The 17,453-nt window shown below is 50.7% G+C and overlaps 1 protein-coding gene across 1 annotated transcript in view; it reads right to left on the reverse strand.

Moving 5' to 3' along the window:
• hcn4 (hyperpolarization activated cyclic nucleotide-gated potassium channel 4) overlaps positions 1-17,453 on the reverse strand; it is a 329,968-nt gene that overhangs the window by 55,024 nt on the left and 257,491 nt on the right. Inside the window, exons 5-6 of the mRNA XM_038784491.1 lie at positions 7,118-7,264; positions 759-999 (exon numbers count right to left, since the gene is read on the reverse strand). Of these exons, the coding sequence (XP_038640419.1) occupies positions 759-999; positions 7,118-7,264 (388 nt within the window). The remainder of the gene's footprint in view (positions 1-758; positions 1,000-7,117; positions 7,265-17,453) is intronic.

Consider the following 17,453-nt stretch of genomic DNA (forward strand, 5'->3'; position numbering starts at 1 on the left):
TTGCCTTTGTGTGACCGTGTAAAATGGATGATGTTGCATCGGGACAAATGCAGGAATACAAAATTTCAAACGATCGCAACAAACTGTGCCACAGGAGAAAAGGATGTTGGTTGGTTCCCCGTTTTCTCCTCCATGGCAACCCCCCCAGCCAATCGTTGTCAACCAATCAGCACAATTTTCTCCGTTCATCTAAGTTGTTGAGATTGTTCGAAATTTGGCATTGCTGCGTTCGTCTTGATGAGTACAAAAGTAAAAGTTTTGGCAATGTGTCTCGTTTTGCAGCAATCCTCCCGAATCCATTCAAGGGCTTGTCATAATATACACATTAGTATATAATGGTGCAAACACACACTGACTGACACACTGCAAGACCAATCAACACACACAATACAGCAGCCAATCACCAGTTAGAGCACACTCACTATAAAGAAAGAAGGCATCAGTTTTCCCGCTCATTCGGGATGCAGCCTCTGAGAAGGACAGAGCTCGCAGCTTGTAGCACAGATCTTCACCATGTGCTAACAGTTTAGCCTGGTCAGGATAGGCATAGGTCTTCAGTTTAATCTAACATAGTGTCGACCCACAGTGCAAGTACGTTCAGCTTAATAAAATAGTGTTGTACTATTTCAAGTGTTGGTAGCCTGTATATGTTACTGCTAAAGTAAACGCAGTCTCCACTGATCCAGATTACCCAACACATCAGGGCTCATGGCCTTCCACTCCTTTCCAAGTCTTTTGTCAAATAAAGATTTCCTCACCTCCAAAATAGGACCCATCCGACAGTTTAGTCTCCTTGTTGCCTTTTGTAAGGACACTGACAATCCCGTGCTGAATGAAGAACATCTTCTTCCCTATCGTCCCCTCACGGATAATGTAGTCGCCGGGTTGGAAGACCTCGAAGAGCAGCTTCGTTAGCATGGACGTGACAAAGTTGGGATCCGCATTGGCAAAGAGAGGCATGGAGGCCACCAGCTTCCTGCAGTTAAAGTTTATGATTTCCTATCACACAGAAGGATAAATGAAAGGGGGGTGGGGGGGGGGGGGGGGGGGGGGGGGGGGGGGGGGGGGAAGAACAGAGTCAAATCTGAGCAACAGACAATTGATCTGAGTTGCAAAAACCCGAATAATGGCGGACGTTTTCTGTTTCTGAATTAGAGGATAGCAAAGAAATAATTATTGCTGCCGGTTTGTTTGACGTTTTTAAAATGAATTTAAGAGTAACCAATTCATTTTGTTCCAATTAAGGGCCATTCCACCTACCCTGCACATCTTTGGGTGGTGGGGGCGCAACCCACACAGAGACGGGGAGAATGTGAAAACTCCACACGGACAGTGACCCAGAGCCGGGATCGAACCTGGGACCTCGGCATCTTGAAGCTGCAGTGCTAACCACTGCGCCAACGTGCTGTCCCTGGCTTGTTTGACTTTGATCTGGCTTCATTTGTCATTATAAACGGTGGCTTTATTCCTGTGGCAAGGATCAAAGGTTACTGAGACTGGTGTATACCTCTGCTGTCCATTTGTTACCTGGCAACCACAGATATCACCTTCACATTCCAGATCCAAAACTACGCTGGGAGAAGGCATTGAGAGACTCAAGGAGATGGTGGCAGGATGCATGTGAGCCTATTTTAAGTAAGCAAAGTGGAAAAGGTGTTCCATCATGTGGCTTGCGGTCTCACCTCTGGCCAAGTGTTTAGCTGAACGAAAGGATTCGCAGCAGGGTACAACAGGTATAAACGTTTGGGAAAGTGAGTTTTTTCCCAATTTGACACTGCAGAGGAGGTCGGGTTGCAGTTCAGAGATTTGGGAACTGCAGTCTTTCAAGGGGCTGGTGTAGCTCACTCAGCTAAATCGCTGGCTTTTACAACAGACCAAGCAGGCCAGCAGCACGGTTTGATTCCCGTACCAGCCTCCCCGGACAGGCGCCGGAATGTGGCGACCAGGGGCTTTTCACAGTAACTTAATTGAAGCCCACTCGTGACAATAAGCCATTTTCATTTTCATTTCATTTCATCCTGTCCCGAATATGTGCCTCCAATGAATGGCCCCACCTCCCCCAAGCCAGAGAATTGTCTCGACTGGATTGAGGCCGGGTCAATGCAGTTATTAGGGCTGATTCTGTGACCTTCTGCCGACACGGCGAGGGACAGAACTCGCAGAGGAAAGCGGGTCAGGAATTTGTAGACCTGGCACGCGTGACGTAGCATCCATCCTGTGAGTTTCATCCTTGGCTGGGAGCACCTGATCGAGAAATAAGGCAATATTCCAAATTCACTTGTGAAGGGACGGGGCGAATCTCAAGTGCTGGAGACAATGGTGGCTGAACTGCTGAAGGCCTGGTAATGGCATCTCAGAAAGATCTTGTGTGGTTGATCAGAGCCCTCGAACTAATAGCTGTTAAGGTAATGGCTCTCCGCTCCTACCCCGTTCTCATTAAATGCTTTGGGAAGCTGTGAAAAAACTTCTTTCCCTGATTTTTTTTTAAACCTCCTCTCCGCTTTCCCAAAGACTCTGGGCGTGTTTTCCGGTAGTGGACGAGGCTCGCCATTGGCCGTCGCCGGGATTTTTCAGTCCCGCCGAGATCAATGCCGTTTTCTATGTCTCGCCTGTCCTGCTACTGGGGAACCTGCCGGGGAGGGGGGGGGGGGGGGGGGGTGATCACTTCCAGTGGGACTGGAGGGCGTCACCAGTGGAAAGGACTGCAAAATCTTATCCCTGGCCTGTGCAGATTATTTCTCAACTGGGTTGCTGAGATTAATCCTGGGTCGGAATTTTCCAACCTGCCCCATTCCCCGGCGGCGTGTTTTCCAGCAGCGGATTAGGTTTGCCATTGGCCACCAGTGGGAATTTTGAGACCCGCCAAGGTCTCCGCCATTTTGTATGGCTCGTCTGCCCTGCCACCGGGAACCCGCCACGGGGAACGGAGGGTCACCCGTGGCGGGGCGGGAAGATGTCACCGGTGGAAAGTACTGGAAAATCCCTCTGGTCAGTACTAAATTAGATGGTTCTTTTATCTCCCAAATTCTGTTGGAGCTTGATTCAGATCTTTGAACTGAGAGCATGACTCGAAAATCACTTTTGTCAATCTTCGGCTCTTGTCTTTCTTTCTTAACTCTACCTTTGTTACGTTTCTTTTAAGCTTCAGGTGGGAGGCTGGAAATCTACTCTCAATTCATTCCTCCTGTCTCAGAGGCTGTTGCGATTGGTCACACGTGGCACAGGGCGACTGGTGGGTGCACTTCCCGCCCCCCCCCCCCCCCTCTCTGCCTACAGAGCCTTCCCCATGGCGGCACAACTGAGCAAGGATGTTTACCCACTTCCCAGATCGGAGGCACGGCGCGTTAGAGCCTCTGCCATCCCCCCGAACCCCTCTGAGGCTAAAAAACTCAGCTCCTGAGAATTATCGGCGGCATTAACCTCCTTTTGTTGGCTCTTAATTGACAGAGTGTCTTTGCACCGTGGGTTGGGCGGGTTGGAAATGCTAGGTTGCCCTCAGTAACCAAAAAAGGTCAGGAGGGGTTATTTGGTTACGGGGATAGGGTGAAAGTGAGGGCTTAATTGGGTCGGCGCAGACTCGACGGGCCGAATGGCCTCCTTCAGCACTGAAAATGAAATGAAATGAAATGAAAATGAAAATCGCTTATTGTCACGAGTAGGCTTCAATGAAGTTACTGTGAAAAGCCCCTAGTCGCCACATTCCGGCGCCTGTCCGGGGAGGCTGGTACGGGAATCGAACCGTGCTGCTGGCCTGCTTGGTCTGCTTTAAAAGCCAGCGATTTAGCTGAGTGAGCTAAACCAGCCCCGTTCTGTATGTTCTATATTCTATGGCATAATGGGCAGCACGGTAGCACAGTGGTTAGCACTGTTGCTTCACAGCACCAGGGCCCCAGGGTCACTGTCCGCGTGGAGTCTGCACGTTCTCTCCGTGCCTGCGCGGGTTTCCTCCGAGTGCTCCGGTTTCCTCCCACAAGTCCCGAAAGACGTGCTGTTAGGTAATTTGCACATTCTGAATTCTCCCTCCGTGTACCCGAACAGGCGCCGGAATGTGGCGACTCGGGGCTTTTCACGGTAACTTCATTGCGGTGTTAATGTAAGCTTACCCGTGACAATAAAGATTCTTTAAAAAATGGGGCGAGTTACCCACAGCTGCCACACAGCACAGCTCAAACTGACTCACCCCCCCGCCACCCCCCCAGGTCACAAACAGAAAGTAGCCACTAATATAATTTTGACTGCGGTTGAAAGTATGGAGCTCAGAAATGCCTCAGGCCGTCTCCTCCGTGGACGCTATCAAAGTTACTTCATCAGAAATGCCCGAAAATAGCAGCAAAAAAAAGAAAAGAAAATGGCAAATCCAGGCATTAGAAGGGGAGGGTTAGATTGTTTTTTTTTCCTTTCTTAGGAGTCTGATGTCTGAAGTGGCAGAAGGCTCTTTAAAATGTCAGCCCCCTCTTCAGCTTTGCAAAAGGTTGCTTCTCGCTGCAAGGGTCAGGGTGAAGCTAAGTGAGTCATTTTGATGCTAATGCCCGCAGTTTTGTGCTGATGGGAGATACGCTTTCAGCAGGAGGGACGTATCTTTGTGTCCCTTTTTCATTTCTGTGATAAGGCTGCTCTCACTGTCGCAAGGTATTCCACCGAGCAGCTCTCCCGTTTGTGTACTGATGGTATTCTATCTTGTGGCTGGTCGCTGTGAAATCAGAGTGTGTTTGCATCAGAAGCCACAGGGATTGACTTGCAAAATGCAGCCCGAGGCAGGCACATCATCGAATCATAGAATTTACAGTGCAGAAGGAGGCCATTCGGCCCATCGAGTCTGCACCGGCTCTTGGAAAGAGCACCCTACCACCTACCCAAGGTCAACACCTCCACCCTATCCCCATAACTCAGTAACCCCACTCAACACTAAGGGCAATTTTGTACACTAAGGGCAATTTTATCATGGCCAATCCACCTAACCCGCACATCTTTGGACTGTGGGAGGAAACCGGAGCACCCGGAGGAAACCCACGCACACACGGGGAGGATGTGCAGACTCCACACAGACAGTGACCCAAGCCGGAATCGAACCTGAGACCCTGGAGCTGTGAAGCGATTGTGCTATCCACAATGCTACCGTGCTGCCATTGTTGATGTTAAATAGCATTAATACCCTACGGCGTCATTGCCGACAGCAATATATTACTCATGGGCTTTGGGGGCCCACATAAGATCTCCGGAGGGAAAGCCAGCAGCCTAAGTGATGCTATCTTTCCTTGCCCAGTAAGCAAATGCTGCTGTCAAAGGCAATGGTGAATACATGTTGCAAACTCTCAACTCACAAGGACAGTGGAAGGCCACAACCAGTGTGGGATCATTTGTCACACCTTGTGAATGGATCATGAAAAAATGTGGGCGCGATTCTCCCAAAGGGAGACAAACAGCCGACGCCGGAGGGAAACCCGGAGTGTTTCACTCCGGCATCGGAGGCCGCTCCTCGCCCCCTATTCTCCTCCCCCCAGGGGGCTAGGAGTGGCGGCACGTGATTTTTGAGCGCCCAGCCTTGACGCTTGCGTCAAAGCGGCGCGGCCCGGAATGACGCGGCCGGTGGCGCCTAAGTGACGTCAGCCGCGCATGCGGAGGTTGGCCGGTGCCAACCCGTGCATGCGCGGTTGTCGTCTTCCCCTCCGCTGCCCCGCAAGATATGGCGGCTTGATCTTGCGGGGCGGTGGAGGGAAAAGAGTGCGTCTCTTAGAGACGCCGGCCCGACGATCGGTGGGCACCGATCGCGGGCCAGACACCTCCTGAGCACGTCCGTGGTGCTCGATCATCCCTCCGCCCCCCCCCCCCCACAGGCCCCACACACAGCGGTCGCGCGCTGTTCACGCCAGCAGCGACCAGGTGTGGTTGGCGCCGGCGTGAACGGGTTGGGTTTGGCAGGCCGCTCGTTTAGAAACGGCAGGCGGCGATTCTCCGAGCGGCCTGTCACAAAACACGACACGCCATTTTGGGGTGGGGGGTGGGAGAATCACGTGGGGGTGCCAGGGCGGCGTGGCGTGATTCGCCCGGCCCTCCCGCGATTCTCCCACCCGGCGTGGGGGTCTGAGAATCGCGCCCTGTGTGTCTACATCAAAATTCCTGAGCCCCTCATGAAGGAAGTTCCTTCCAAGCTCTGGGGCAGGATCCTGCCTAACCAGCAGGGCGGGACACACCGGCGCCGAGGAGTGGTATGAACCACTCCGGCGTCGGGCCGCCCGGAAGGTGCGGAATCCTCCGCACCTTCATGGACTAGGACGGCGCCGGAGTGTTTGGCGCTACGCCAACCGGCGCTGAAGGGCCTCCGCCGGCCAGCGCAACTTGGCACATGCGCGGGAGCGCCAGCGTGTTCTGGTGTGATCACGGCACAGACGCAGGGAGATTCATCTCTGCGCTGGCCATGGCGGACCATTACAGCGGCCGGTGCGGAGGGATAGAGTGCCCCCGTGGCACAGGCCTGCCCGCAGATCGGCGAGACCCGATCGCGGGCCAGGCCACCATGCGGGCACCCCCCCGGGCCAGATCCCTCCGGGTCCTGCTGAGGACTCTGCCGGACGCCCGCAGAGCCAGGTTCTGCCGGTACTGACCTGGTTTGATTTACGCCGAGGGGACTGGCCGAAAACGGGCGGCCGCTCGGCCCATCGCAGGGCGGAGAATCGGCAGGAGTCACCGCTGCTAGCGGCCGCCGACCGGCACGGTGCGATTCCCGCCCCTACCAAAACTCCGGTGCCGGAGAATTCAGCCAGCGTCGGGGAAGGATTCACCCCCCCCCCCCGCCCCCCCCCCCCCCCCCCCCCCCCCCCCGTCGATTCTCTGACCTGGCGGGGGGTCGGAGAATCCCGCCCCAGATTTGCATTCTAAAGTTTGACCTTCCTTCCATCTCTAATATATACCAACTTACACTTCCGCCTCGGAAGGGGCCACGGAAAGTGCAACGGGGATCGATTAATCGTGCAAACCAAGTCTGTGAATGGTTTTGGATAGGCGTGAATCATGAAGGTCTGACCCCAATCACCTGAAACCCTTACGAGCCAAGTTGGTGAAAATATTTTTTAAAGTTACGCCTAAAACCAAGAGAAATATCTTTTTTTTTGCTCCTCACCTCACGTAGCGGATCACTCAGCTCTCCAAGTATGCTATCCTCATCAAACATCTTGCCCTGAAATCGATGCTCGTAATAATCGTGGATCCGCTGTCGCATGTCAGCTGGCAGCTTGTGGAAAGACATATACTGCTCCACTTGTTTGTACTGCGGAGGAAGGAGAGAAAAGGTAAGTTACTGAACATCGATTACTCAGTCGCTGGTGCAAGGCGAAGAGAACGTTTGATGGCCTGTACACTGTGCCAATGATGGTGACCATGCTCAGAATGGCTGGACCAAGAAATCTTCAGAGAATCGGAGACTGAAGGGCTAGACCCAAAATATCCAGTTTGTTACCACCAGAATTAAGTTATAATGGTAGTACATTGAAACAACCCAATGACTGCACTGCGTGAGCCATTGCATTCTCCATGACTCTGAGCAAACATTTTTAAAACATTTGGAGTACCTAATTATTTATTTTCCAATTAAAGGCCAATTTCGCGCGGCCAGTCCACCTAACCGACACACCTTTGGGTTGTGGGGGTGAAACCCACGTAGACACGGGGAGAATGTGCAAATTCCATACGGACAGTGACCCGGGGCCGGGATCGAACCTTGAACCTCGGCGCCGTGAGGCAGCAGTGCTAACCACTGTGCTACCCTGATTCCTAGCAAACCTGATCCATAATGGCGAAGAATTGTGAGGTATGCTTTGGCATCGACTTACATTGCAGAAGTGTTTGAAAGTGTTAATGCCTAGGGCAGTGGGTCCCAAACAGTATGACGTAAAGGCCCCCCTGACTGTGCCGCTAAATAGAGATTGTGTAATCAAACTAAAACCAACCTTTGTCTTGAGCTCTGTGTTTGCCACCTCCAAGACCCGAGGAACATTGGGTCTCCCGCACATGCGCCAGCTGAGAATGAGTGACACATGTGTGGTTTAATTTATTTGTGTTGGCCGGGCCCACGGCAATGGCCAATGGGGTTTGTAACTGAAGACAAAGGACCCCATGCACCTCCTCAAAGGGGAAGGCTCAAATGGGCGCAGAAACCTTGGGAGAAATGAGAGTGACAGGGAGACAGGGAGAGGTAAAGAACAATAGTAGAGGGGACAGGGAGGAGTTAAAAATAAGGGGCGGGATTCTCCCGTACCCGGCGGGGCGGGGGGTCCTGGCGAGGCGGGGGGTCCCGGCGGGACGGAGTGGCGTGAACCACTCCGGCAGCAGCCTGCCCCAAAGGCAGGGTCTAGGTCGGCGCCACAGTGGTTTGCGCCCCACCGGCTGGCGTGGAAGGCCTTTGGCGCCACACCAGCCGGGGCTGTAGGGCCTCCTCGGCTGGCGCGAGTCCGCGCATGCGCTGGAGCATCAGCGGCTGCTGATGTCATCCCACGCATGCGTGGGGGGGGGTTCACCTACGCGTCGGCCATCGCGGAAGCTGACACGGTTGACGGCACAGGCCCACCCGCGGATTGGTGGGCCCCGATCGGGGGCCAGGCCATCGTTGGGGCAACCCTTAGGGCCAGATCGCGCCGCGCACCTCCCCCCCCAGGACCCCAGAGCATCGCCCGCGCTGCCAGGTCCCGCCAGTAAGGGACCTAGTCTAATCTACGCCTGGCAAAAAAAACAACGGGACTTTGGGCCATCGCGGGTCGGAGAATCGCTAGGGGGGCCGCTGCGAGCGGCCGCTGAGCGGCGCGGCGCAATACCCACCCCCGCCGAATCTCCGGGATTCATGCCGCCCCCCCGGCGATTCTCCGACCTGCCGGGGGGTCGGAGAATCCCGCCCAAAGTTCCAGTAAGAGAAGAAGTCAGAGAAAATTAAACCATGACATATAGAAGGTTGGGAACCAGTGGCCTAGAACTCTGACTCCTGTGGAATTTCCCAGTTGTACTGCTGGGTAGGATCCACAGGAAGATGTGAGCCCGCAGCAGCATTCGGAAAAATGGGGACACACCCGAACAACTACATGCAAACACACATTTTAAAGTTACGGCTTTATTCTCTGCCGGGAGCTTGGCATAATCTTAGCCCAGCGGGAGATAAGATGAACCACTCGGCCTGGCGAGAATGAACTCAGGCTGTTCGTGACCAGGCCCCTCAAATAAAAGTAAAGAGAAGTAAAGAAAAGTAAAGGTACTGGCAGCAGGGTAGCATGGTGGTTAGCATAAATGCTTCACAGCTCCAGGGTCCCAGGTTCGATTCCCGGCTGGGTCACTGTCTGTGTGGAGTCTGCACGTCCTCCCCCTGTGTGCGTGGGTTTCCTCCGGGTGCTCCGGTTTCCTCCCATAGTCCAAAGATGTGCGGGTTAGGTGGATTGGCCATGCTAAATTGCCCGTAGTGTCCTAAAAAGTAAGGTTAAGGGGGTTGTTGGGTTATGGGTATAGGGTGGATATGTGGGTTTGAGTAGGGTGATCATGGCTCGGCACAACATTGAGGGCCGAAGGGCCTGTTCTGTGCTGTACTGTTCTATGAATTGCGGAGGTTGGAAATCTGAAATAAACACAGTGCCCAGGTGGCATGAGCAGTGCCAAGGTGTCCAGATGGCACGAGCAGTGCCAAGATGCCACCCTGACCAGACACCAACCACCCTGGGGCCTCTGATCGCCTGGGAGACCCCACCCAAGTGCTGTTCTGCAGGGTTCCTGTTTTTGGGGGCCTGGGGTGCCCCTTGGCAAGGCCAATAGATGCCAGGTGGGCATTCACTCTGGCGTCAGCATGGCTAAGCGGGTTCTCAAACTTACTTCGGCATGGGAAACTGGGTCCCGTTCATTGTGGATGGGCCTCGCTCGCGAGGCTTAACGGCCATCGGGAATCCCAGGGGTGGCCTCTGCCGGGATCTACTGACTGCGTCCCACCGCGATTCTGGCGTGAAGCTGCCGGTAGATTGCGCCCAACATTTTGAGTCCAATTTCACTCACTTCACTACCGTGGTACAGATCTGCAATATATAGGACCTATTCAGCAAGGAGTTACTAACAGAACTGCAGTCAAAATGGCGATTGAGCTTGCAAAGAGTTATTTCTGCACAAATGCAGCTTTTTCTTTTAGGAGCCCATATTTAACTCAAGTGGTCAGGATATGATCACAGTTAAGTCATGAACGGGTGTCCCATGAGCGCAACCAGGAGGCAGTGGTGTAGTAGTCGTAATCCTGAGACCCAGAGTCATGCTTGAGGGATCCGGGTTCAAATCCCCACCCCCGACAAATGATGAAATGTGAATACAATCAAAGTTTGGAATTAACTGTGTGAATGGGTGACCATGAAACCATTGTTGTAAAAACCCATCTGGTTCACTAATGCCCTTTAGGGAAGGAGATCTGTCATCCTTACCTGGTCTGGCCTACATGTCCAGACCCACAGCAATGTGCTTAACTCTTAAGTGCCTCTTAATGTTGAATATCCAGCCTCTGGGTTCCACACATCCCGAAACTCATCATAGAGACTCTCAAATTCCCAGACCAGTCGCCCTATTTGTGTTTCTGCTTTTTATTCATTTGATTGGGCCTGTTTAATTTTGTGCTTAACTTGAGGGAGTTGCAAATTAGTGGGAAGATAATTACCCGTGTCTGTTGTAGTATTAAAACAATGGGGCATTAAAAAACAAAATGGATTTCCTGCCATGACTTTTATCCTCAGATTTCTGTTCAATCTCTGCAGGGACAGTCAGAGACCATTATCCACTCAGAAGCCAAGGCAAAAAATGCCTATTGACTCATAGTCAGTCAATAGCCTGGGAGCACAATGATAAGAAGATTTTGCACCTTGGAATCGCACGGATGGCTCGTGCCTACTGACAGATTTGTGGGACTTTCTACTGCTGTTACTGATGGCAGGTCACCCTGCAAACAGATGTGAGAGATGCGTCACTCTAAGATACTCTGGGAAAACGTTCTCGGTGCAGAATCTCAAACCCGTGACTGGGAAAATCAATCATATTTCATGCAGACATCCACCATTTTTCACATTTGTGCAGAAATATCTCTTTTCAAGCTCAATCGCCATTTTGAGTGCAGTTCTGTTAGTAACTCCTTGCTGAATAGGTCCTATATATTGCAGATCTGCACCATGGTAGTGAAGTGAGTGAAATTGGACTCAAAATGTTGGGCACAATCTACCGACAGCTTCACGCCAGAATCGCGGTGGGACGCAGTCAGTAGATCCCGGCAGAGGCCACCCCTGGGATTCCCGATGGCCATTAAGCCTCACGAGCTAGGTCCATCCACAATGAACGGGACCCAGTTTCCCATGCCTAAGTGATTGACTTTGGTTCACTAAATCTAAGAAATCCTTGTGCACATCGATGGAATTGGCGTGAGCAACATTTGGGAGAGCACTGTTAATATTATCCTTGACAACCTTTTCTAGCTCCTCTCCATCTCTGATTCACAGAATTGTCCCCATACAGATGGAGACCATTCTGTCCATCTGGTTCTCCGAGTGCACAACTCAATAAGTGCCACTCCCCCTCCTTCTCGCCCCAACCCTTTACATTCTTCCTTTTCAGATTACAATCCAACATCCTCTTGACTGCCTTGATTGTACCATCCTCTACCGCACTCCCAGCACATTCCTGATCCTAACCACTCACTAAGTTTCTCCTCGTGTCTCCTCGTTTCTTTTGCCAATCACTTTAAATCTGTGCTCCCTCATTCTCGATCCTTCCCTCAGTGGGAACAGCTTGCCCCCTATCTATTCTTCTCAAGACCCTCATGATTTTGAACACCTCCTATAACCTTCTTGTCGGATGGCCTGATTTATATTACAAGAACACTTCTAGCTAAAGCTATAAACGATTTATTGACATTAACTGTGGATAAACTATATACAAATCAACAGAGGAATAGCAGTAAGATCAAGCACAAGCAATCTTTCTCCAGCTTCCTCCAGCCAGTCTGAGGGGTCACCTGACTCTAACATCCACTTATATACTAGTGAGACTCCGAGTGGTCAGTCAGTGAATTACAACACAACCATGATATCACCACACCTCTGTCCAAATCTCCTCTCAAACTTCTCCTTTCCAAGGAAAACAATCCCAACTTCTCCACTCTCTGTACCTAATTTAAGGCATTGCAGCTTGCTGACATACAGTTCAGATTTACCAGGAGATCTTGACTCCAATGCTTTGGGTCACATAATAGGCAAATGGACTGCGAGGGCACCTCAACCAAGACTAACTCTGGCCCCAACCGACCTCCTTTGGCATTGCAGCAATGACAGCTTGCATGTATATAGCAGCTGTAACATAGCAAAACATCCCAAGCAACTTCATGCGGGCGTTATCAGAGTCAGACAAAGAGATATATGCAGAGATAACCAAAATCTTGGAGAAAATGGCTTGGATCATAAAGGAGGAGAGATAACGAGCAAAGTGGAGCTACTGGACTCTATTACGGGCCAGGGTTTAGAGAACCCCAAAGTGTACCATGGAGTTCACCTGACCCACAACTTTAAATAGATTTTGGTTACGGGGAGCACAAGGGCCCACTTCACAGGTGTGATGCAACAGAGAGCTAAAGTACGTTTAAACAAAAATAATGTTTATTCTATGAATCCAGTTAACATCTTTAAACACACACAGTAAACATCTTAGCAACTATCATCTCACACCCCCCCCTCCCCGTAGAATACAGTACTCTATAAGTAACACTTAATCTTTCCTTACAACATCCATAAGAAAAAAGACAATTTTTACAGAAAGACAGCGGGGTTAAATTCTCTACTGAGAGCAGTTATCTCAATTAAATTAGAAAGTGATCTGAAGACATTCCTTTCATACAGAGAGAGACCAGAATTACACCATGTTTCTCTGGATGCAGCTCCCAATCTGCAAAATGAAACTAAAACACACTCTGTAGCTGCTAGCTCAAAGCGAAAGTAAAAGCAGAGTCACAGATCAGCTCCACCCACACACTGACATCACTGCAGCTATTTGATAAACACCCATTTCTTAACAGTACATCCACTACAGCTATTTGATAAGCATCCATTTCTTAAAGGCACTCTCACATGACAACTGCTCAATGACTCTCCCTCAGACTGATATGTTCCCTGTAAGAACACTATTCACAACGTTCTATGCTGCTCTTGCTCATGTATTTGCTGCCCAAAATTATAAACGATTTATTAACATTAACTGTCAATAAATGGCCCCTTGTTCCAATGCACTGTAACTAATAACCATTTAGAACATAGAACAGTACAGCACAGAACAGGCCCTTCGGCCCTCAATGTTGTGCCGAGCCATGATCGCCCTACTCAAACCCACGTATCCACCCTATACCCGTAACCCAACACCCCCCCCTTAACCTTACTATTAGGACACTACGGGCAATTTAGCATGGCCAATCCACCTAACCCGCTCATCTTTGGACTGTGGGAGGAAACCGGAGCACCCGGAGGAAATCCACGCACACAGGGGGAGGACGTGCAGACTCCACACAGACAGTGACCCAGCCGGGAATCGAACCTGGGACCCTGGAGCTGTGAAGCATTTATGCTAACCACCATGCTACCCTGCTGCCCATGCTACCCTGCTGCCCAGAGTATATTTGTCAATGTACTCTGTCAATTATTATTTTTTTGTCTAGTATGTATTTACTGTGTACGTTCCCTCGGCCGCAGAAAAATACTTTTCACTGTACTTCGGTACATGTGACAATAAATTAAATCAAATCAACCTAATTACCCTTGAAATAAGTAGCCTGCTCGGCCTTTTCAGAGGGCAGTTAAGAGTCAACCACAATGCCTCGGAACTGTAGTTACATGTATGCCTGGCCAGCGAAGGATGGCAGATTTGTTTTCGTAAAGGAGCAAATGGGTTTTAAAAACAATTAATTGCCACGTTTCGTACGTCACCATTACGAATACTGGCTTCATGTTCCAGAGTTATTAATTAAATTTAAATTCCCCCAACTGCCGTGGTGGGTTTTGAACCCGTGTCACCAAAGCATTAGGCTGGGCTTCTAGCAATTAGGCTAGCAATCATAGAATTTACAGTGCAGAAGGAGGCCATTTCGCCCATCGAGTCTGCACCGGCCCTTAGGAATGAGCACCCCACTTAAGCCCACACATCCACCCTATCCCCGTAACCCAGCAACCCCACCTAACTTTTTTGGACATTAAAAAGGGCAATTTATCATCGTCAGTCGACCTAACCTGCACATCTTTGGACTGTGGGAGGAAACCGAAGCAAACCCACGCACACACGGGGAGGATGTGCAGACTCCTCACAGACAGTGACCCAAGCCGGGAATCGAACCTGGGACCCTGGAGCTGTGAAGCAATTGTGCTAACCACTATGCTACCGCGCTGCCCACAACTTTGCTGTATATTACCACAATATTACCACTCAACCACCATCGCCCCAAAAGACTTAAGTGCTGTAGATTGCAATTGAGCTATCGCTTTGTCAACTCACTACTTGTTTGAGCAAAAAGCTTCATAAAGGCGATGTGAACATGAAACCAAAATCAAAACGCACCTCTCCCACCGATGCTGCGAGGGGTCATTTTTGTCTAACTACAAGTGCTCGGATAATCACTGTGCTTTTCGATTTTTCACCTGAGGGAAGACAAATCTACAGACATAACGCGCTGTTATTGTAAACAGTCATCACCCCCAATGGCCCCGCTGCAATATATCCAGCAACTAAAGCACTTTGGCAGAACACATTTTTTTGATGTGGAGTGCGAAAAGGTATTGGGCAAGAAATGAAATTACCAGCTTCAAAGGATTAAAGTGAGGCTCGATATTCCCCATGTACTTTCGCTGGACAGATTGATTTCAGGGATGGTGGGACTGTCATATGAGGAGAGATCGACTAGGTTAGGATTGTTGTCGCTGGAGTTCAGAAGAATGAGGAGAAATCTCATAGAATTCTAACAGGGCTGGTCAAAGTAGATGCAGGGAACATGTTCCCAATGGTGGATGTGTCCAGAACCAGCAACGAGCGGATTTTCACAATAACTTCATTGCACTGTTAATGCAAGCCTACTTGTGACAATAATAAAGATTATTATTGTTATTATTCATGGTGAAAGGGTTGGTTAATCAGATGACGAGGGGCTTTTCACAGTAACTTCATTGAAGCCTACTTGTGACAATAAGCTATTTTCATTTCATTTCATTTCCATTTCAGATGAAGAGGGGTGGGAGGAGACTTATATGGAGCATAAAGACCAGTATTAGCCAGTTGGGCCGAATGGTCTGTATATTCTACAGAGAAAAAATCAACAGAGACAAGGGACTGAGTCAGCTACAAAACACAGGCACCGACTAATGCACACAGTTTGCACGACTACACACTCTAAAGTTTACTCTGAACTGCCACTATTGAGTCTTGTTATTTGAGACCAAACAATGGCCTGACCTTTTGCTTTTATTGGAGATTTGATCCTAAAGTTTCAAATGCACGCTTCCTGCAGCGCCTTGCTTCATTCAAAGCGAAATAAAATCTTGTCGAATTGTTCCGGGAAATTGATTCTGCTGCTGGACAGTACTGGTAACTGCCATTGCTGCGGGAGTTCCGGTGGCGACATGTAGGAGGAGGTCGCGCACTAGATAGCTCCCGCCAGGGCACTTGATTTTGGCCCTTTTTTGCTTGGCGCGCTGGGGTTTTTTTGGTGGATAAATTCTACCCATATGAAAGTAGAAGGAGCGTATTGTTGAAGAGTATCACCAAAGGCTGGAACTAAGAAGTTTGCGGGCGGACGTTCTTTGGCTGACTCGGAGGTTTCGCATGGCATCACAGCAGGGAAGATAGCGGCGGTGACTCTGGAGGTTGAGGAGGTCCCGATCACGGCAGACAATGCTAACCGGGATACTGAATTTGACAAGCATTTTGCGAGCAATGGAGAGTGACGTTTGAAACCACTCCGTAAATTGATTGAGGAGGCGCGGGGATGAGCGGGAAAGGTTGGAGAGAACGTCGGAAGCTGTGAAGGAGCAGGGTGAGGTGTTGAGGGGGGTGGAGACGGCTCGGTCGAGGCGCAGCGAGCAAATTGCCTCTATGGAGGCTGCGACAGAGGAAAATAAGAGTCTGAGGGCCACCTGGAGAATCGGTCAGGGAGGCAAAACTTTGGGGTCTTGGGGTTGTGGGAGCAGGGCCTGAATCCGACGGCGTATTTCTCGCAGATGTTCGGTCAGATAATGGGGGAGGATGGACTGACGTGCCCTGCAGAGCTGGACAGGGCGATCGAACACCCCCAAGTGTTGGGCGAAAAAGGCACCACGAGCTGTTATCGTCAGATTCCGTAGCTTTGAGGAGAAGGAGCGGGTCCTGAAGTAGGCCAAGCAGGACCATGAATCGTGGTGGGAAGGGAGCCTCGTTGGAGTCTATATGGGGACAGTGATAAAACTAAAAAGGGGACAGATGGAGGTGAGGTCGTGTAGGGGATCTCGTCTTGGTGCACTAGTGACGGCTTTGCTTCCGCTTTCTCCGACTAGGTACTCCTCGAATGCGGTGGTCGTGTCCACTTTAAGGATATTGAGGCAATTCAGGCAGCACTTTAAGCTTGGATCCATAGTGAGAATGGCCCCTCTTTGCGCCAATCACCTATTTGAGCGATTAGGCGCCACGTTTGGGGTGTGGAGAGGGAAAGGACTTGAGAGATTTGGGGATTTGCTTTGTGAGGGGATGGTTTTCCAGCTTGGCGGAATTATTGATGAAGTTTGGGCTTTCGGGGTGGAACTCATTCAGCTACCTCCAGATAAGGAATTTTATACCCTACCCGACATTTCCCGTGGCACCGCTGATGTCCTTAATGGGGAGGATCCTTTCGCTGGCGGGGTTGGAGGAGGGTAGCATGTCTATAATTTTTGAACGGATTCTATTGGAGTATTCGGACCCCGTTGGATGAGGAGCAGTGGGAGAGAGAGTTGGGGCGTATACTGGATGATGAGGTATGGAAGATGGCCCCTCTAAGGGTGAACTCCACGTCTTCATGTGGCGGCGTGGTCTGATCCAGCTCAAGATGGTGCGTAGGGCGCACCTGACCAAAGCTCAGCTGAATGGCCGCTTTCTGGAGGTAGAGGACTGGTGCGCGTGGTGTTCCGGGGGTCCGGCCAACCACACGCACAGGTTCTGGTCCTGTCCCAAACCGGTAAGGTGCTGGTTCTCCTTCCTCAGCACCATGTCAGCGATTCCCAGTATTGAGCTGGCGTCATGTCCTCTGGTGGCCATTTTTGGGGTGTTGGCCTCGCTGGGGCTGCAAGGAGGGGTGAAGGCAGATCTCCTCACCTTCGCCTCGTTGATTGACTGGAGGCGAGTTCCACTGGGGTGGAGACCCTCTAAGCCGCCCAGCGTATGGTTGGGTGACTAATGGAATTCTTGTAGCTGGAGAAAGTTACACC

The sequence above is a fragment of the Scyliorhinus canicula genome, chromosome 24, assembly GCF_902713615.1.
Source record: "Scyliorhinus canicula chromosome 24, sScyCan1.1, whole genome shotgun sequence".
Classification (NCBI taxonomy): Eukaryota; Metazoa; Chordata; class Chondrichthyes; order Carcharhiniformes; family Scyliorhinidae; genus Scyliorhinus; species Scyliorhinus canicula.